We start from the raw sequence: 22,434 nt of genomic DNA on the forward strand, positions 1-22,434 counted from the left end.
TGCATTTCTTGGCATTGAAGCTCAGTTGCCAGGTCCTAGACCATTGCTCCAATAGGAGTAGGTCGTGTTTCATATTGTCCGTTGTGCTCTTGCTTGTTATGTTACACAGTTTGGCGTCATTGGCGAATAACATTATTTTGCCGCGAAGCCCCTCAGTCAAGTCTCTTATAAAGATATTGAAAAGGATTGGGCCCAAGACCGAGCCCTGCGGCACTCCGCTGATCACTGCCGTCGTTACAGAGGGGGTGCCATTTACCACAACCCTCTGAAGCCTACCACCAAGCCAGTCCCTAACCCATTTAGTCAAAGTGTCACCTAATCCTATTGAACTCATTTTGCACAATAACCTGCGGTGGGGGACACTATCAAATGCTTTGCTGAAGTCCAAGTATACAATGTCCAAGGACTCTCCAACATCGAGCTTCCCCGTCACCCAGTCAAAGAAGCTGATCAAGTTGGATTGGCAGGATTTCCCCTTGGTAAATCCATGCTGACGGGGATCCCGCAGATTCTCCTCGTCCAGGATCATATCTAATTGGTGTTTGATTAGAGTTTCCATTAGTTTGCTCACTATTGATGTGAGACTCACTGGTCTGTAGTTCTCAGCCTCTGTCCTGCAACCTTTTTTGTGGAGTGGAATGACGTTAGCCGTTTTCCAGTCCAACTGGACTCTACCTGTACTAAGGGAGAGATTGAAGAGCACGGATAGTGGTTCCGCCAGGACGTCCCTTAACTCCCTGAGGACCCTGGGGTGTAGGTTGTCTGGCCCCATTGCTTTGTTAACCTTGAGTTTTGACAACTCACAGTAGACACTGCTTGTTGTGAACTTGAAGTTACTAAACGGGTCTACTGAGCCATCCTTTTTTTGTAGTTGAGGGCCGGAACCTGGCGCCTCGCGGGTGAATACCGAGCAGAAGTATTCGTTTAACAGTTCAGCTTTTTCCGAGTCTGCTTCTATATAGGTCCCGTCTGGTTTCTTGAGGCGTACTATCCCGCTTGTGCTGCAGTTTCTGTCGCTAATGTACCTGAAGAAGGATTTATCGCCCTTCTTGAGTGGAGTGGAGAATTGGAGTGGAGTTTTTTCCTCAAAACCCATGAAGCCTAACAAGGTTTTTTCTCCACACTTATATACAATATACTAGTGTTTAACCCCGTTACACTAATGGATGCTAGAATAGATGTGTAGACTTTTAGCCCAATGGGGTGCCGAGGCCTTTCTTTCTTCTCTCTCCCTGCCCCTCTTTCTTTCTGTCTGTCTGCCTGTCTTTCTTTCTGTCTCCCTGCCCCCCTGTCTGTCTTTTTTCTGTCTCATTCCCTGCCCCCTGCCTGTTTTTATTTGTCTCTCTCCATGCCCCCTGTCTGTCTTTCTTTCTTTTTGTCTCTCTCCCCCTGCCCATCTGTCTCTTTCTTTCTGTCTCTCTCTCCCTGTCCGTCCGTCTTTTTTTCTTTCTGTCTCTCTCTCTCTCCCTGCCCGTCTGTCTCTTTTTTTTTCTTTCTGTTTCTCTCTCCCTGCCCGTCTGTATTTCTTTCTTTCTGTCTCTCTCTCCCTGTCCGTCTGTCTCTTTCATTCTTTCTGTCTCTTTCATTCTTTCTGTCTCTCTCTCCCTGCCCATCTCTCTCTTTCTTTCTTTCTGTCTCTCCCTGCCCGTCTATCTCTTTCTTTCTTTCTCTCCGTCTGTTTCTTTTTCCTTTCTTTCTCTCTCTCCCTGATTTTCTGTCTCTTTTTTCTTTCTTTCCATCTGTCTCTTTTTTTCTTTCTGTCTCTCTCTTCCTGCCCGTCTGTTTCTTTCTTTCTATCTTTCGCTCCCTGTCCGTCTGTCTCTTTCTTTCTTTCTGTCTCTGTCTCCCTGCCCGTCTGTCTCTTTCTTTCTTTCTGTCTCTCTCTCCCTGCCCGTCTGTCTCTTTTTTTTCTTTATTTCTGTCTCTCTCTCCCTGCCCGTCTGTCTCTTTTTTCTTTCTTTCTGTCTCTCTCTCCCTGCCCATCTGTCTCTTTCTTTCTGTCTCTCTCCCTGCCTCCCTGTCTGTCTATCTTTCTTTCTTTCTCCCTGCCCCTCTGGCCACCACCGCCGATTTAAGCCTGCTTCCCCGACGCTGATATTATCATGCACTGAGACGCTTTTATGTTTGGTGAATGTGTGGTGAAGGCGGCCGGGGACAGGAGAGATGTGCTGAGCTAGAGGTGCGGGGCAGCTACTGCTGCTGTTGTGTGGACTCTTCAGGCCTGGCAGCGGATAGGTAAGCACAGAACTGGGCGCAGCTCCTCACAGGCTGCCTCTGGGGGAGCGGAAAAGGGTTTGCGGGACACCGTAGCCCCGGAGTGGGCCTCAAGACCTCGGAGCAGGGGGAGAGACTGGTGGAAACCGCCTTATTTTTGTGCTCTCTTTCTCAGATGGGTAAATGCACCTTTGTGCTGTTAAGGTTGGGGAGGAGAAGGACTGAGTGTGAGTTGGGTGGAAGGAGGGAGCTGAAGACAGACTTTTCCGGATTGTCTGTTCGCCTGTGAAAAGGCTTCCAGGATCGCACAGTTTCAGCTTCCCCAGCGCTTCCCTGCTCGGCGGTTCTATTGTACTGCGCATGCGTTTGTGGCACAGAGGCACGGAGTTTCAAAAGTGCGCATGTGCGGCTAAGGGTTTTATTATTATTGATTCACAGTGACTCTTGATTTCACTTTTACATTCAATGATCTGGTATCTACCAGGAGCACTTTTGGCATCATTTTTAGGAGCAGGCTTTTCTGTTATATAGTGTTTATCATGCTCCTTCATCATTTTATTTTGGTAATTGAAATCACCCATTATTATACCGTTCCCCAATTCTCCAGGGTAAGAATCTAAAGTTCTGCCCGGTACTGCTGTTTGGTTCCAACTACTGAAGTCTCCATCAAAGCTCACTCCAGTCCATCTACATCCTCCCAGCCATTGAAGCCCTCCCCAGTCCATCCTCCCCCAAATGGCCATATACAGACACAGACCGTGCAAGTCTGCCCAGTACTGGCTTTAAGAAGTATTGTAAAATTTATTTTCTTAATGGCCAACACTCCGTCCATCTCATTCTAGTAAACTAGGGAGTCTCACCTTATTTCCTTTGTTTTATTTCTTTATATTACCTTGGAAAGTAGACTAACACGGCCACCATACTGTTTTACTTTGTCCTGCACAAAAACTGCTCGAGTACCATGCATACTTGGTTTAAAACCGAACTCTGTAAGGGTTCATCTCTGCTGCTGCACCTAATGGCCACTCCATCGTATCAAATAGGAGTGATACTCCTCGGGGAGGGGGGGGCAGTATTCATGATAAAAGCCCACTTTTACTAGGTTGCTTTTAACTGCTAACCCCCACTCACCTGTAAAGCACCCATGCCTAAGAAACCCTCTGGCTCCCTACTTGTCCTGTTTGTCTGATAAGATTGTAAGCTCTACTGAGCAAGGACTGTCTTTTGAATGTTTTAATGTACAGCACTGTGTACGTCTAATAACTCTATAGAAATAAATAGTAGTAATAGCAGATTTCTAGGGTATTCTGTAGGAGCTGTTATCCAGGAGCTTAGTTAGCGTCATGTGATTACCCCCCCCCCCTTTGAAGAGGATAAACTGGATATGTACTACAATAGGAAGCCAGTGTGCGAGTCCCTTCTTTTTTAATCATTTGTACATGTATGAAGGTATTCAAAACTGTTAGCTTGGATTAGCCTCTTCTATTCAAGTAGAACTTGGTTGTTAACAGGAAGGGACATTGCATTTTATTAGCCAGCTCTCAAAAGGAAAGAAAAATGTAGGAAATCCATTGTTTATGCATTGTGTGGCTGACCTAATATATAATTTGTATGTCTCTTGTGCACCATATTTTCAGTATATGCTGGGGTCTTAAAGGAATTCTACTGGGATGTTTTGAGGTTTTTGGATCCACTTATACTGATGGATATGTGCATATAGGTTCCAAGAAAGTAAGCTGTGTTTTTGTTCCTTTTTTGATGGTTCAGTATATGACGATGCAATTTTTTTTTTCAAATTTTGTCATTGGATACCTGTAATTCCTGCAGTACTGCTTATCTCGTTTTTGTTTTTGATTGTAATAGGTCTGGTATTGATATTTTTTTTCCTGCCAGTGCTGATTCTGAAGATAATGGTGATGGTTTTATTGACGTTAGAAATGAGAAGTGAAATTCAGTTTAAAAAACTGGCTGATTGCTTCTCAACCATGTTTTGCTGCTGCAGGGTCATCTTTACTATTCCTGATAAATACAACTGCCATTTTTTTTGACAGGTACTGCTCCATATTTGAAGACCAAGTTTATCTGTGTAACACCGTAAGTATTTCAGATAAGCCTGTTAAATCAGTGTGTGCCTTTTATAACCAATTCAAAAAGCCACAAAAATGGATGCACTTTGATCATCAATTATGCCATGCACTCGTTATTTTTGTGTCAGGTTTTGATGGAGATCTGTTTATTTTACGCCTTTTCCCCTGTCTATTCAGGACCACCTGCAGTAGCACCATTGACTTGCCAATGTCCCCTCGCACTTTAGATTCACTGATGCAGTTTGGACATAATGCAGAGGGAAATGAAGCTACAGGATCAGGTCCATTTGGTAAGGATTTTGCTTTAAGAATGGCAACATTAGTTATTACATCAAATAAAAAGTATAGTTAAATTAACTGTTCTTTTAGCAAAATCTCTGTGATATTTGTTTACATGTTTCAGTATTTATAAGGCACCCTTGTCCAGGGTACCTCAGAAAGCAGGGGTCGGACATGATAAATTAATTTTCTAAGACTTTGGAGATCATTTTAGGAACATTTACAGAAGTAGATCACATATACTCAAAGGTTCTTGGTATAAGCATGATTTGGGTGGACAAAGTATACATATATGTATTCTCAGTCAGACAATAAGAATGCGTGTATTCAAACCAAATTTCACTGTCTGGTTTTGTACCTGCAGAAGAGCAGATTTTTAAGCAGTGCTTATTTTAATCAAGGCTTTACATGCATGATTAAGTAATTCTCCTTAATGCCCCATTTTATTTTCACTATAAATGTTTGTTTAAAAAATTGTGGCGTCACAACTCAAATGGAAGCACTCGTATATGCATTTATAAAATGACCCCCTACACACAGTGTCAGCACTTGCCTGTGGAATCACTAAGATGATGCCACTCTTTTTATGCATGTGTATGTGTCAATAAATATGCATGCACTCTTGCATATCCTTAGCAATATATCGCAAAGGGCTTAATGTTAGTAAAGTGCAAGGAGAATTGAGCACATCCTGACCTTGACATATTAGTTCTAATTTGAATGATCTGCCTTAAACGGGCCTTTGCATTTCAGAGGTCTTTTTTTTTTAAAGTAGGCAGTAGGGCATTCTTACATTTTTCTCCTGTTTGAGCACTTCAGGGTTATGGCATATCAGTTTTGATGGCCAAGAAAGGAAATAGAATGAAGAGCAGCAGATGGAGGCGTTGATGAGCTCTGTTTTCCTAGCAAGGGTGAAAATTTTGGTTGCATTTGTGGTCTGAATGGGTTTGGTTACCAGGGCTATGACTAAGGCCTTTTTTCCCCTCATATTTGGTGATATAATCGGGAGAGACCTGGATCCTCAGAATACATGAAGGCAAATAGGACCCTAATATGTGTGTTTGCCTTTGTACTAGTACACTTTTACAGAGCAATCCTTACATTTTTGGTAATATAAAGGTTTTTGATGATGTGTCTACTAATTTTACTACTACTATTTACAATTTCCTTGAATGGTAAAGTCTATCCTATTGTCAACTCCATAAAAATTCTGGGAGTAACTCTTGACCGTTACCTTACTCTTGAAACGCACACCGAGCTATTGATTAGAAAAGGCTTCTCGACTCTATGGAAACTAAGAACCATCAGAAAGTACTTTGATGCAACTTCATTCCATTTATTGGTGCAAGCCTCCATACTAAGCATACTCGACTACTGCAACATCATTTATCTGGGGTCTTTCAAGAAAACTATTCAAAGACTCCGAATCATCCAAAACTCAACCGTCCGATTAATTTTTGGCATAAAAAAATGGGACCACATAACCCCCTATTACCAAAAACTTCATTGGCTGCCCCTGGAGGCAAGAGTCCTGTTCATATTTGCCTGTCTTTGTTTCAAATCTATACTTGGCTCGGACCCCGCATATCTGGTTGCACATTTCAACTTGGACTGCCCCAGCAGGTCTACACGCAGAGTCCACATGTTCACCTATCCATCAATAAAGGCCTGCCGATACAAAAGATACCTAGACAGAACACTTGCTTTCCAAGTAGGCCAAATGAACAACTGGCTGAGCAACTTAATAACTCACTCTTCATCCTATCTAAGTTTTAGAAAACTAGTAAAACAAACTTGTTCAACCGATTTGTAACCTAAATGCTCCCATTGCCCTATCGCTTTACTCCATCTGATTTTTACCACGATCTCTCATTCTCGCTCTGTTCTCTGCCTACATGTATTGATGACTGTCCAGTGCGCCTATTCTCGCTGATTGTTTGCAGCCTGTTCCAATCCTCTTATCCCTGTATTCGCTTCATATACTTTAAAACCTTACTTTGTACCTATCTTCGAGGATTGTCCAGCTCCTCTTATTGTAAACCGCCTCGAACTACTATGGCTTTGGCGGTATATAAGAATAAAATTATTATTATTAATTCTATAGCACTACCAGACGCACGCAGCACTGTACATTAAACACACAAAAGACTGTCCCTGCTCAAAAGAGCTTACAATCTAATTATGACAGACAATCAGGACATAAAGGGTGAATCTATACACGCTGCTCAGGCGGGGAGCTACAAAGGGAATGATGAGGTGGAAAGGGTAGGGGATTATAGAGAGAATAGCAAACAGATGTAGGTGCTTTACAAGTGGGTTGGAGTTGGGACTTAAATGTAGCTTCAAAAAAGCGAGTTTTCAGTATGGATTTGAAAACTGCCAGAGATGGAGCCTGACGTACCAAGTCAGGCATATGCCACAGCAAAATAGAAGGGATGGAGTTAGGAGGAGAGGAAAAGGTCTGCAAGTTTGGAGAAGGAGAGTACGATGGACAGATTATGCTCCATTTAAAAGCAAGTGGAAAGTCTTCCATCTACAGGTTTTATGAGGCAGCATTTCTGTGAAATGCGTCAGGACCCTAAACTGTCCAAGAAAGATGCACATCAGAGAATGGTCAAGTTTCTGGAATCTTGTGGATTATAAGACTGGAAGCAACATGGATTCACTAGAGGTAGGTCTTGTCAGACAAATCTGATCAATTTCTTTGACTGGGTGACCAGAGAATTGGATAGAGGATGTGCGCTAGATATGGTGTATTTAGATTTTAGCAAAGCCTTTGACAGTGTTCCACACAGATGTCTAATAAATAAACTGAGTGCCCTCAGGATGGGTCCCAAAGTGACAGGCTGGGTCAGGAACTGGTCGAGTGAAAGGCGACAGAGGATAGTGATCAATGGAGATTGCTCTGAGGAAAGGGATGTTCCAAGTTGTATGCCTCAAGGTTCTGTTCTCGGGCCTGTTCTTTTTAACATTTTTATAAACGATATTGCTGAAGGGTTGTCGGGTAAGATTTGCCCCTTTGCGGATGATACCAAAATCTGCACTAGAGTAGACACGCTGGATAGTTTGAAAAACATGAAGAAAGACCTGGCGAAGTTTGAGAATGGTCTGAAATTTGACAACTAAAATTTAATGCTAAGAAAAGCAAGGTCATGCATTTGAACTGCAAAAACACAAGAGAACGGTACATGACGGAAGAGCGGGACTTGGGTGTGATTGTATGTGATGATCTTAAGGTGGTTGAAAAAGCTAGAATGATGCTAGGTTGCATAGGGAGAGGTATAGCCAGTAGGAAAAAGGAGGTATTGATGCCTCTGTATGAGACTCTGTTGAGACCTCATTTAGAATATTGTGTACAATTCTGTGAGTGTAATTGAGTGCCACTTCACTGTCATTCATTAGGAGAGGAAAAGGGTACAGACAAGAGAGACTCACCCAATTAACAGAGTTTCTGGGGTGGCGTATATGGAGAGATAAGAAAAGAAGAGGTACTCATATGTTTAATTTATTTCATATACTGCTTTACTTTACAATTATTGTCAGATCAAGGTGGTTAACACTAGATGCTTAAAACTTCCCTATCTGTCCAAAAAGGCTCACAATCTAACTAAAGCACCATATTAAACATTTATTAACATACTAATATATTAACCTAATTCGAACAAATTTTCACTCATTCGATTCAGACTTTGAAGTGCACTTGGTGACCTGTTACACCATGGAATCCACCTTCAGGGAAGCAAAGCACTTGGTTTGTTTTTTTAAAATTCTTTATTCATTTTTAAAACTTTCAATATAAGATAAAATCATTTTACACTTTAACATCACTTAATATTCTACCAAAGTCTAATTCACATCAAATATCCCTCCCTCCCACATACCTAACAATTGTTCTTAAACATAAGAAAACATAAAGTATCCCCCCCAACTTGGACGTGTATGTTCAAAGGGAAAAAGCAATATTCATTCTTTACAATATTTTGTTAATGGCACCCAAACATTCTTAAATTTCTTAAAATGCTCCTGCTGTATGGCTATTATCCGCTCCATTTTAAAGATAGTAACATAACATAGAAGATGACGGCAGATAAAGACCCGAATGGTCCATCCAGTCTGCCCAACCTGATTCAATTTAATTTTTTTTTTAATTTTTTCTTCTTAGCTATTTCTGAGCAAGAATCCAAAGCTTTACCCGGTACTGTGCTTGGGTTCCAACTGCTGAAATCTCTGTTAAGACTTGCTCCAGCCCATCTACACCCTCCCAGCCATTGAAGCCCTCCCCTGCCCATCCTCCACCAAACGGCCATACACAGACACAGACCGTGCAAGTCTGCCCAGTAACTGGCCTAGTTCAATATTTAATATTATTTTCTGATTCTAAATCTTCTATGTTCATCCCACGCTTCTTTGAACTCAGTCACAGTTTTACTCTCCACCACCTCTCTCGGGAGCGCATTCCAGGCATCCACTACCCTCTCCGTAAAGTAGAATTTCCTAACATTGCCCCTGAATCTACCACCCCTCAACCTCAAATTATGTCCTCTGGTTTTACCATTTTCCTTTCTCTGGAAAAGATTTTGTTCTACGTTAATACTGTTCAAGTATTTGAATGTCTGAATCATATCTCCCCTGTCTCTCCTTTCCTCTAGGGTATACATATTCAGGGCTTCCAGTCTTTCCTCATACGTCTTCTGGCGCAAGCCTCCTATCATTTTCGACGCCCTCCTCTGGAAGATGTGGAAAAGTGCTTGTTAAACTAAGTCAGAGATAATTGGTAGTATGGTGAATGCTCTCAAAATATACAAAATAGAGAGGTCAAAATCGATAACAAAAGTGTAACAGGAACCAAGACTTCTCAATATATGAAAGTCAAAAATGGATCTTAAATATAGGTATTAAGAAGGGATAAAGCCGTGCCATGGCACAAGAACGTTTCAAGGGACCCTCAAGTCTCCCAGATGTCTGTAAGAATCTGAATGAGACCAGGATGATCAAGAAAAGAGGCAGATTGTGGACTCTGGTCACTCATGAGGGAACATTCTGTATTGACAGGCTGCTCAGACTGCAGCTTTAATTCCTGGAGAGATTCAGAGATCAAATCCACAAGTTCCTGCTAAACTGGAACAGGTGAGGCTGGACTCATTTAGAGCACTGGTCTTTGACCTGGGGGCTGCCGCGTGAGCGGACTGCTGGGCACGATGGACCACTGGTCTGACCCAGAGCGGCAATTCTTATGCACGTGCTTGAAAAATCTGCACACAGTGTGATCCTCCCCCAAATCAGGGGCTCTGGTAGATCTCCGAATCCTGGAGATCTACCAGATCTGCCACATTTGCGGCAGGCGCAACCACGGGCTCTACCGGCACCGTCCCAAGGGGAGGCAGAAGAGAATACCCTGGTCCACTGGAGCAAGAGTCACTGTTACAGGCATAAGGGTCCCTGTTACCGGCATGGAATCTGGCAGAACGGAAACAGGTAGAGACTTTCTAACCAAGTATGCCTGAATAAAGCATATTAACAAAATCCGGGGAAAATCCATCCTCTGCGGCGGAAGCCAATCCCTGCACTAGTGGTTTGGAATGTTTGGAGGATTTTTGAGGTTTGCCTCCAGAAATATGCTTAACGTTTCGCCAAAGCGTCACTTGTGCCCTCCCCAGGGCTCCCTGATGCCATTATCACGAAAGTCGGGCTAGAAGACCCTCCTTGGAGGTCAAAGGCACTAAATCCAGGCAAGCCTCACACCCTTGCAGGCAACAGCATACATGGAACACAACTGCGCATTCAACAGACATCCACTGCAAATGAGACATGAATCCATCCTGCCCTGCGGAGGCCATCTTTGTGGTTTTCTTTTAAAAATGAAGGTGGGCAAATGCAAAAAATGACTTTAAATCCAAATCAGGAAAAATCCAAGATGGCAGCTGCAGGTGCTGATTTTAACTAAAAAATAACTTGGGAAAACCACAAGAAACTGGTGATTGGGGGGGGGGGGTAGGTTATCTGGGGAAACCATCTAAAAACCCCATTTAAAGACCTCCCAAAATCGCTGATTCAAGCTGTCAGCTTATACTTGCAGAAACGTCTGCGGACAGGAAACCACTGCAGACAGAGCTTAAACAGATCACAGGGAGATCCTCTGCCTCAACTTGCTGGAAGCTAGACTTTGAATATTCTGACTGCCCCACCAGACTGATGTCCATGACCAGTCATCTCTGCCATCCTCGGACACGCTGCGCAGCATGCCTGGTAGAGGAACGCAGTGTGGCCCCAATCCCAGGTGCATCTTCCTGGAACCATGCAATCTGTACTCGACCCATTAGCGAACGAATCTGGGGTGAGCTAGCTCCCAAGGGAACAGTCCCTGAACCCTGATCTGACGTGCAGGCTGTCCAGAGGGCTTACTGACAAGCAGGGAACCCCTCCAGAGGCAGACTTTTCCCAAAGGTTTGCAATCTCCTGCAGTCGGAGCTGTCCCCGCAGTGAACCTCCACAGCACGAGGGTGAAAACCACGAATGCAAAGTCTGAAAATACATGAAATAAAAACGAGGAGAAAAGACAAGTTCCTACAACCTGGCTTTTAGGAAGGAAAACTGATGTTCAGAGGGTCAGTGATGAGGTAAGAGTACTGTGTCCAGTACTGGTTGCCGTACCTCAAGAAGGACATGGCAGTACTTGAGGGAGTCCAGAGAAGAGCGACTAAACTGATAAAGGGTATGGAAAACTTCTCATATGCTGATAGATTGAAAAAGCTGGGGCTATTCTCCCTAGAAAAGCGGAGACTTAGAAGAGACATGATAGAAACCTTCAAAATCCTGAAGGGCATAGAAAAGGTAGACAGGGACAGATTCTTCACAATGTGGGGAACCACAAGTACAAGGGGGCACTCGGAAAAATTAAAAGGGGACAGTTTTAGAACAAACGCTAGGAAGTTCTTTTTTACCCAGAGGGTGGTGGACACATGGAATGCGCTTCCGGAGGCCGTGATAGGCCAGAGCACGTTACAAGGCTTCAAAGAAGGTTTAGATAGGTTCCTAGAGGATAAAGGGATTGAGGGGTACAAATAGGGTTGAGCTAGGTTATAGGAATAGTCAGGGACTACTGCACAGGTGATAGGCCTGAGGGGCTGCCGCGGGAGCAGACCGCTGGGCAGGATGGACCTCTGGTCTGACCCAGCGGAGGCAAATTCTTATGTTCTTAAGCCTCAGAAGTTTGAGGCTTCCTACAAAGTCCAAGCGGGTAGATGGAAATAATCCATTGGTCCTAGAATAAAGTGTGGATCTCCAAGAAGAAGATTAGCAAAGGTAAGAACCTAATCTTTCGTTAATAAACATAAACCAGAGCAACTGAAGGAACATTGTAAGAGGAGGAGGATTTGTGGCTTAGGATAAAAGAGCAGAAACTGACTTGGGTCTCCCAGCTGCATCTGAACTTTACATGAATAAAGGGAGCATTGGTAAATGCATTGCAGAGTGAAAAATTGGAAATAATTTCAGCATCCCTGTGAAATAATCAGAGCATCTTTATAGTTTAAACAAATCTTTTCCATGATCCTGGAAACTAATTGTAATTCCTTTACATTTATTTAGTTTGGAGGCATTAGCACAGTTGCTCACTGCTGTGTCTTTCTCCTTTTTCAGAGTCACTTACATTCGACATGGAGTTAACCCCAGAATGCACACCCTCACCGATGTGATAGCCTTGCTCAGCTTGCTGGCAGCTGCTCCAACCAAAGCTTATACTGTGGTGTATTTCAAACATGTCTCTTCATGTCCTTCTGTGTACAGTCTTATTTTTTTCATCTTGTGAATTGCACTTTTTTTTCTGTCTTACATGATGTTTTTCCTTCTAACATCTTGCATTAAGAAGAATGATGTTGGATTTTTTGTAACTTTTATTTTGTTTTGTAGTTTTGTATGTTCTTATCAGGGAAGTGCCTATTACCATGTAATCTGCAGCTGTCATTTTAAAGACCTTATTTTGCAGTAATCTTCTGCTTTACTGACCATTGCCAAAGGCTTATGTAAATAAGTGTATATGCACAACAGTATACTCTAGGAGGCCTAACTTGGAAGTCACAAAATAAATCCAGTGCCTATCAATCCTTCTCCCTCCATTGGCAGGATGTATTTGTGGTTCTTCAAAGTCCAGTTATGTTGTCTGGCTTTGAGGATTGTTTTGGGGTTTTTTTTAGTAGCTTTGGAATCATAAGTGAAATGAGGACCAAATTTTGAGGGACAGCAACCAGGCCCTCAGTAGAAAGCTGCATCTGTAAAGAATGAGAAGCTCTGCGTTGGGCTTGTAAGCATACACTAGACCAGTCTTATCACTTGGACCGGTTTGGAATCTTTGCATTCTATAGCCCAAAATGTCAATCTGAGTCATACAATATTTTGAATTTGCAAGAAGACATCTGTCCAGCACTCTTGTGCTTATGACTACTCTGCCCAGCCAATACTCTTGTCTAAGACTTGTTCAGGGAAAGGCAATTCCTTTTGGTCTCCTGGAGCAACCTAGCTCTAACTCAGCTATAAATTATCCATGCCTGCTTCAGCTTCTCCTGATTGATATCCAGGGTATAGGAACTCTGACACACAAGTAACTTTGTTATAAAATCTTCCAAAGAAGTCCTGAAAACTAGAAATAAGTGTCCTGGTATAATTCTTCAGCTTGATTAAATCCTTCAGTGCTAGCTAGTAGGGAACTGTGCCCAGCCCAGAAGCAGCTATCAAAAAGGCCGTGGAGCTAATCTTTGACCTTAGGACATGGACCTAAAAGGGAAGATGGCTGCTAGTACTTCTGTTGGTGAATATGGGTTTGAACAGTTCTGTACAAGGTGCCCCTTGTCAAGTGGGCTGGGCCAAAGTGTCCTTTATAGAGTAGGATGCTTTAAAATAGAGAAAAGAAGATGGTGCACATACCCCTAGCCACTAGAAGGTGATGCATCTGAGTTGGCTGATCCCTGATGGATCTTGATATGGAGAAGTTTCTACTTTTGTTGGGGAGGGTGAGGGGTTAAATTCTTAGCACTAGAAAGCATATCAAAAAATGCTTTCCCAAAATCAAGTGCTCAGTTTAGATTGCTACACTTGAAGTGACAAAATGATCTGATTGATGAGGTAAGTCTATTAAAGCCTTTTTAATAAATGTGTACTGGCCTCATCCCTGTAAATCTTGACTGCTGGAGAGCGCTAATAGATCTGTGTTCAGATTATTTACTTTTTGCACTTTGGGTTAGGACAAGCATACAGGATGTTAGGAAACAGAAGCAGGTCATGCCCACATATTGAGCTGAATTGGGCAAGTTGTGAGAAATTCAGTGTATTGCAAAATGAATGTGAAAAAAGCTGTGGTTCTTTGAGTCACCAACAACATAAAGGATATCACAAAACATGTACTTAATGACTTATTTGACTATAAAAGCAACAAGCATATTGAATGTCAGTAAGTTCACACTAGTCCATGTGTGTGATGGGTCATAAGCTCGGAACACAGTCCCTGCTGGGCTTTTACAATGCAAGCAGCTAACACCCTGCCATTTGCCTCCCATAAGAGATGATTATACATTGGCCAGTGCAGAAAAATTCTGGTTTGTCTGTTGGAACAAATGTTTTACAATTTTAGAGCCCTGTCAGAGCTGCTAACAGTTGAGGCCATGAAAATAACACAGGGCCCAACCAGAAAAGAAATACTGTAGTAATTTGAGTAGTCAGGGTTGCATTTGAATTTAGGCAGCTCTGCCTGAGTCCAGACAAAGACATGAAGCCCAACATGTTGCTCCTCTCAAAGATATATTTGCCATCACTTCTCTGCAGACTGAAACCACATTGTTTATGTGTTATTTTTAAATCTGTTTACAAATGTGACATTTCCTGTGGTGGAAGTTTGGAGTGAAAGAGTAGCCTACTGATTAAAACTCTGGATATCACATCCAGGTATGCTCCTTGTGATCTTAGCTTAACCCTTCATTGCCTCAGGTATAAAATTAGATTGCAAGTCCTCCAGGGACAGGGAAATAAAGCACAGTTACTTACCGTAACAGGTGTTATCCAGGGACAGCAGGCAGATATTCTTGACTGATGGGTGACGGCACCGACGGAGCCCCGGTACGGACAATTTTAGAGTGATTGCACTCTAAGAACTTGGAAAGTTCTAGTAGGCCGCACGTGCGAGTGCCTTCCCGCCCGACAGAGGCGCGCGGTCCCCAGTTAGGATAAGCCAGCTAAGAAGCCAACCCGGGGAGGTGGGTGGGACGCAAGAATATCTGCCTGCTGTCCCTGGATAACACCTGTTACGGTAAGTAACTGTGCTTTATCCCAGGACAAGCAGGCAGCATATTCTTGACTGATGGGTTTCCTCCAAGCTAACAAAAAGAGGGATGGAGGGAAGGTTGGCCATTATGAAAACAAATTTTGCAAAACAGATTGGCCGAAGTGTCCGTCCCGTCTGGAGAATGCATCCAGACAATAATGAGATGTAAAAGTATGAACTGAGGACCAAGTAGCAGCCTTGCAGATTTCCTCAATAGGAGTGGAACGGAGGAAAGCTACAGATGCTGCCATCGCTTGGACTCTATGGGCCGTGACAGAACCTTCCAGTGTCAGTCCGGTCTGAGAATAACAGAATGAAATGCACGCTGCCAGCCAATTAGACAACGTACATTTAGAAACAGGACGTCCCAATTTATTTGGATCAAAGGACAGAAAGAGTTGGGGAGCTGATCTGTGGGGTTTCGTACGCTCTAGATAGTAAGCTAGAGCCCTCTTACAGTCCAAAGTATGCAGAGCCTGTTCCCCAGAATGAGAGTGAGGTTTCGGAAAGAAGACAGGCAGAACAATGGATTGGTTGAGATGGAATTCAGAGACAACCTTAGAGAGAAACTTTGGATGTGTACGCAGAACCACCTTGTCATGATGAAAGACCGTAAAAGGTGGATCTGCAACTAGTGCATGTAGCTCACTGACCCTCCTGGCAGAGGTAAGAGCAATAAGGAAAAGTACTTTCCAAGTGAGAAACTTGAAAGGAGTGGTAGCCAAAGGTTCAAATGGAGGCTTCATTAAGGCGGAAAGAACCACATTGAGATCCCAGATAACAGGAGGGGCTTTAAGAGGTGGTTTCACATTGAAAAGACCCCGCATGAACCTGGACACCAGGGGATGAGCTGAGAGAAGTTTTCCATGAACCGGCTCATGAAAAGCAGCAATGACACTGAGGTGGACTCTGATGGAAGTAGACTTAAGGCCAGAGTCAGACAAAGAAAGCAGATAATCCAACAATGTCTCCACTGCCAGGGAAGTGGGATCAAGATGATGAAGAAGACATCAGGAAGAAAATCGTGTCCACTTCTGATGGTAACATTGCAGAGTGGCTGGTTTCCTGGAGGCATCTAGAATGGAACGAACGGGCTGAGACAAAAGAGTATCATGAGAAGTCAGCCCGAGAGATACCAAGCTGTCAGGTGCAGAGACTGGAGGTTGGGATGTAGAAGGGTCTCCTGATGCTGTGTAAGCAGAGAAGGAAACAGTGGAAGAAGAAAAGGTTCCCTGGAACTGAGTTGAAGTAGAAGGGAGAACCAATGTTGCCTGGGCCACCTCGGAGCAATCAGAATCATGGTGGCTCGTTCCCTCTTGAGCTTGAACAAGGTTCTCAACATGAGAGGCAGAGGAGGGAAAGCGTACAGGAACAGATTGGACCAGTCGAGGAGAAATGCATCCGCTGCCAGACGGTGAGGAGAGTAAAGTCTGGAGCAAAAAAGGGGCAGCTGATGATTGTGAGGAGCTGCAAAAAGGTCTATCTGAGGAGTGCCCCATTGAGCGAAGATGGACTGTAGAGTGAAAGGATCGAGTGCCCACTCATGAGGTTGGAGAATTCTGCTGAGCTTATCCGCTAAGGAATTCTTTTCTCCCTGAATGTAGATAGCTTTCAGGAATAGATGGTGATCTATGGCCCAAGTCCAGATCTTCTGGGCTTCCTGGCACAAGAGGCGAGAGCCTGTCCCACCCTGTTTGTTGATGTAGTACATCGCAACTTGATTGTCTGTGCACAGCAGGAGGACTTGAGGAAAGAGAAGATGTTGGAAGGCCTTGAGGGCATAAAACATTGCTCTGAGTTCCAGGAAATTGATGTGATGCTTCATTTCCTGAGCTGTCCAAAGTCCTTGAGTTTGGAACTCGTTCAAATGAGCTCCCCAGGCGTAAGGGGAGGCATCGGTGGTGATGATAAGTTGATGAGGAGGTAGATGGAAGAGAAGACCTCTGGAGAGATTTGAGGATATCAACCACCATTGTAGAGACTGACGAAGAGATGATGTCACAGATATGTGACGTGAGCAAGGATCCATCGCTTGGGACCACTGGGTAGCTAGGGTCCATTGAGGAGTGCGCAGGTGAAGACGTGCGAAGGGTGTGACATGAACTGTGGAGGCCATGTGACCCAAGAGTATCATCATTTGCTTGGCAGAGATGGAATGTTGTGGAAGCACCTGCTGACATAGAGATTGAAGCGTTTGAAGACGGTTGGATGGCAGGAACGCTCTCATGAGGACTGTGTCCAAGACAGCTCCGATGAATTGAAGTCTCTGAGTGGGGATGAGATGAGATTTGGGTAGATTGATCTCGAACCCCAGAAGTTGAAGAAACAGGATGGTTTAGTTGGTGGCCAGGAGAACAGTCTGAGATGAATTGGCCTTGATTAACCAGTCGTCCAGGTAAGGAAAGACCTGAAGGTGGTGAGAGCGTAGAAAGGCAGCCACCACAATCAGACATTTGGTGAACACTCTTGGAGAGGAGGCAAGACCGAAGGGCAGCACCTTGTATTGGTAATGACAACGATTGATCATGAAGCGTAGGTACTGTCTGGAGGCCAGATTGACCGGTATATGAGTGTATGCTTCTTTGAGATCGAAGGAACATAGCCAGTCGCCTTGATTGAGAAGAGGGTAAAGAGTGGCCAGAGAAAGCATTCTGAATTTCTCTTTGACCAAGCATTTGTTTAGATCGCGAAGATCTAGGATGGGTCTGAGATCTCCTGTCTTTTTGGGAACTAGAAAATAACGGGAGTAGAATCCTTGTCCCTTTTGATCTAGAGGAACTTCCTCTATGGCGTTCAGAAGGAGGAGGGATTGAACCTCTTGAAGAAGGAGGGAAGACTGAGGAGTGTTCAAAGCAGACTCTTTTGGTAGACCTTGGGCAGGAAGAGTCTGAAAGTTGAGAGAGTAGCCGTGGTGGATGATGTTGAGGACCCACTGGTCCGAGGTGATGGTTTCCCAACGGCTTATGAAATGAGTAAGGCGTCCTCCTATAGGCAGCGGAAGATGGGCAGATGGAGGGATACTGGCTATATCCTGGAGAACCAAGTCAAAAGGGTTGTGAAGGTTTTTGTGGAGGAGGAGGCTTCACCTGTTGTTGCTGCTGTGCAGGTCTAGTGTTTTGCCTTTGTTGTTGCCTCTGACGCCTGGGTTGTTGAGCTGCCGGTGGCAAAGGACGAGCCACAAATCGACGCTGGTAGGCCGATTGCTGACAAAAAGGCCTGGTAGGTGGGGTCTTCTTTTTTGTTTTGAGGAGAGTATCCCACCTAGTTTCATGAGCCGAAAGCTTTTGAGTAGTGGAGTCCATGGATTCTCCAAACAGCTCATCTCCCAGGCAAGGTGCATTAGCCAGTCGATCCTGATGATTGACATCAAGTTCTGACACTCTGAGCCATGCCAGTCGGCACATGGCCACCGACATAGCTGTGGCCCGAGAGGTCAGCTCAAAGGTGTCATAGATCGACCTGACCATGAACTTTCGAAGTTGTAAGAGCGATGAAGAAGTTTGGCGAAAGGCAGATTTTTTACGGTCAGGGAGGTACTTCTCAAAAGCAATCAGATTTTGTATGAGATGCTTGAGATAGAATGAGAAGTGGAAAGCGTAATTCCCTGACCTGTTGGCTAACATCGCATTCTGGTACAACCTCTTGCCAAATTTGTCTATGGCTTTACCTTCTCTGCCAGGAGGGACTGAGGCGTATACACTAGCTCCCGTGGATTTCTTTAGAGTGGATTCCACTAATAGAGACTCATGTGGGAGCTGTGGTTTGTCAAACCCAGGAATCGGGATGACTTTATATAAGGAGTCTAACTTGCGGGGGGCTCCAGGTATGGTCAAAGGTGTCTCTAAATTCTTGTAAAACGTCTCTCTCAAGATGTCATGGAGAGGTAATTTGAGATATTCCCTTGGAGGTTGGTCAAAATCCAGTGCATCAAGAAAAGCTTTGGATTTCTTTGACTCAGCCTCCAAGGGAATTCATTTATTCATTTTTTTTTTTTATTCATTTATTCAATTTTTTCTATACCGTTCTCCCAGGGGAGTTCAGAACGGTTTACATGAATTTATTCAGGTACTCAAGAGAGAGAGTCACACATCTCTTTTAAAAAAGATGAGAAAGAGGTTACATCTGGTCTAGAGGATGGGTCTAAAGCAGAAGGATCCTCATCACCAGATGAACATTCCCCTTCAGAGAGAAGAGGGTCCTCTGAGTCACCCCACAGATCAGGATCCCGAACCTGAAAACTGCGGTCTCGAGATTCAGGTGTGGAGGGTTCCAGGTGTCGGGATTTGCGTGCCGACTTATCTGACCTCATAGACACGGTACCGGGAGACATTAAGGACTGCATCGGTGCCGAAGTCTGAACAGCCTGGTGTTGAGCTCTCGGTTCCGGTGCGAGGACTGGCATGGAGACCGAGGAAGCAGAATGTAGCGGTACCGACAAAGTGGATGCCGAAAGAAGGGGCTGCTCCACTGTCGGTACCGGTGGCTCAGACCGGACCGGGACCGGAAGGCTCGGTGCCAAAAGTGCAGGAAGGAGTTGTTGCAACTGTTCCTTAAGCTGCACCTGCAGGACAGCGGCGATCCGCTCGTCCAGCGAAGGCACCGGTACCGCCTTTTTCTTCTGCGGTACCTGCGGTGCCGCTCTACGCCCCGAGGATGAGGAACCCGAGGTCGAGGGGCTCACCTCTATTGGGGCGGAGCGCTTCCGTGGACGCCTCGAGGTCGGCAGGACTGGGCTCGCTGCTACTGAGACCGGAGGACGCTCCAACGGGGAAGGCTTCTTAGCCGGCTTACCTGAGGGATGCGACGCCGACGCGGTATCGCGCGGTGTCGACGAGGTGGGTGCCGACTGAGACGGGGCCGATGTCGGTGCCGCAGAGTCAGACATCTCGGCACCAAACAATAATTGCTGCTGGATCTGCCGATTTTTCAGAGTTCTCTTTTTTAAAGTCGCACAGCGGGTGCAGGTAGACGCTCGATGGTCAGGACCAAGACACTGTAGACACCAGTTGTGTGGGTCAGTGAGTGAAATTGGTCGTGCACACCGCTGGCACTTCTTAAACCCGGGTTGAGGGGGCATGAAGGTAAAAACGACTTCTGCCAAATCGAAGGCCGAGGCCTCGATGGTGGCAACAGGCCCCGCCGGGGCGAAATTGAAAGAAGTGAAAAAAAAAACCTAAGTTTTTGTTTTTTTTTAAAGAAAATAAAAGAAAATGAAGGAAACAATATTTCCTTAAGGGTTTACGCGAGCGGGAAGGCAATATGAAAAAAGTCTTCAACAGCCGTTGAAAGAAACGCGTCTTCTTAGCTCCGCGGAAACTAAGAAACTGGGGACTGCGCGCCTCTGTCGGGCGGGAAGGCACTCGCGCGTGCGCGGTGCGGCCTACTAGAACTTTCCAAGTTCTTAGAGTGCAATCACTCTAAAATTGTCCGTACCAGGGCTCCGTCGGTGCCGTCACCCATCAGTCAAGAATATGCTGCCTGCTTGTCCTGGGATAACTAACAATTTAATGTCATCTGCCTTGACCTCTTTGAAAAAAATCCAAATAATGATTAACATTTTATGCGCTTTGTGTTTTTTTAATTTTGTGGTTACCATTATGGATTAATAAGATTATATTGTATGTATATGAAAAATGGATGGAAGAAATTGTTACCTTTTTCAGTAGTAGCTACTACTGAAAAAGGTATGAACAAAATCCAAGCAAATAAAACATGTGTTGTCTTCTAGTCCAGTGTTTCTCAACTTCTTCAAGCCAAGTACCCCCTTAGTCTAACAAACATCAACAGAGTACCCCTGCCCAGGCTCCGCCCCTGAGCCCCACCCCATAAAAATACAACTAATTGTAATGCAATTTCTTCCATCCATTTTTCATATACATACAATATAATCTTATTAATCCATAATGGTAACCACAAAATTAAAAAAACACAAAGCGCATAAAATGTTAATCATTATTTGGATTTTTTTCAAAGAGGTCAAGGCAGATGACATTAAAATATGCAGTGTCACCTCAATAACAACTATAGAAAAATAGACAAATATAGTGCAAAATATGGACAGCAGATATAAAGTTTCACAACTGATGCATTTCAATAACTAAATTGAAAAAAAAGTTTTCCTTCCTTGTCGGGTGATTTCATGAGTCTCTGGTTACACTTCCTTCTGCCTGTGCATCCAACATTTCTTTCTGCCTTCTGCACACTTCCTCTCCTCCGGCCCTTATTCCCTTCCCCAACCAACATCTCTCACTGTCCCTTCATGAGTCTAACTTTATTGGCAACCTGTCTCCCTCTCTCTCATTGTCCATTTGTCTTGAGAGATCCAGGCATCTCTCCCACCTCCTCTACTGCTACATCCAACATTTCTCCCTCTCTCATCCCCTGGGTCATGTGCACCACCACCCCTTCCCCCACTGACCCGCAAGGCTTTCCTCTGACATCAGCGGGAAGCCCTCTGGGTTGGCTTCAGTGGACGGGGGCGGACAGGAAAGAGGGATCCCTGGCAGTGGCTTTAACGTATGATGGAGAGCAGGATCCTCGGCGATGGCTAATGCCACGTACCCCCAACAAGCAGCTCGTGTACCACGTGTTGAGAAACACTGAGTTCTAGTCTAAGGTCATTTCATTTGTTTCTGCAAACATCACCAATTCCTCCATCTTTTTAAATGTTGTGGTTGATTTGTCAGAACCACATCAGAATTGGAAGGATGGGAAGAGCTTATTCATGTGTGCTGTGTCATGTATGACCTCATTTTTTGGCTGATTCAGAAACCTAAAGTTGGATTGACTTTAATTGACAAAACCAAGTCAGAGCTGTGCCTGAAATGGTTGGAAGTATTGTAAAGACTTAAGAGTGATTAAGGAATGATGGCTATTACTGTATACTATTTACTTTGTATATTTCTGTATAATCAGATTGTATGTATCATTAATAACTAGTCTGGCATTTAATGCATGAAAAAGTTTAGAAACTTATGTATGTAAATAAAATTGAAAAATGCGTGTTCTGCTTCTCGTGTGGGTTTCTAGTATCCAAAATGGCTTAATCTGATTTTGTGGAAAACAATACGAACTAGAACTGAAGTATAGTCATCTTAAGAACATGAAAGCAGGCCCTTTGGTTAAGGACTAGGTCTTGTGTTCTCCAAGTATTCACAGCTCAAGTGGGAAGAGTGAGAGAGGAGTCATAGTTATCATCCAGCAGCAAAACTTGGTGACTGGGTTTAGGGTCCATAGTTGTGAGGTTTTAGGAGAACCCTTGGAGTATGTTTCTCTGCTTAGGTTAGGATAGGATATAAAATAGGAGAAACTGGCTGAGTGGAACACAGCAGAGGTTAGTGGTCAATGGAGATCTCTGAAAAAAGGAATATTACCAGTGGTGTTGCTTAAGCTAAGCTTTGGTTCTTTTTAATATTTTTGTAAATGATATTGCTGAAGAGCTGTCTGGTAAGATTTGCCTCTTTGCAGTAGATCCCAATGGTGTGGATAACATGAAGGACGGACCTAGTGAAGTTTGAGAAATACAGTATTCCCCTGAAATTCGCA

At 44.1% G+C, this 22,434-nt stretch overlaps 1 protein-coding gene and 1 long non-coding RNA gene across 8 annotated transcripts in view; one reads left to right on the forward strand and one right to left on the reverse strand.

Moving 5' to 3' along the window:
• STAT3 (signal transducer and activator of transcription 3) overlaps positions 1-12,685 on the forward strand; it is a 160,184-nt gene extending 147,499 nt beyond the window's left edge. For 5 of the 7 annotated variants that reach the window (XM_033917770.1, XM_033917772.1, XM_033917769.1 and 2 more), the window contains 3 exons: positions 4,266-4,308; positions 4,479-4,591; positions 12,219-12,274. In XM_033917770.1, coding sequence (XP_033773661.1) covers positions 4,266-4,308; positions 4,479-4,591; positions 12,219-12,274 — 212 coding nt within the window. Of the gene's footprint in view, positions 1-4,265; positions 4,309-4,478; positions 4,592-12,218 lie in introns of all 7 variants that reach the window. The other 2 variants (XM_033917768.1, XM_033917767.1) reach the window with 1 other exon arrangement.
• LOC117347195 overlaps positions 1-22,434 on the reverse strand; it is an 87,646-nt gene that overhangs the window by 17,280 nt on the left and 47,932 nt on the right. The window lies entirely within an intron of this gene.

The sequence above is a fragment of the Geotrypetes seraphini genome, chromosome 13, assembly GCF_902459505.1.
Source record: "Geotrypetes seraphini chromosome 13, aGeoSer1.1, whole genome shotgun sequence".
Classification (NCBI taxonomy): Eukaryota; Metazoa; Chordata; class Amphibia; order Gymnophiona; family Dermophiidae; genus Geotrypetes; species Geotrypetes seraphini.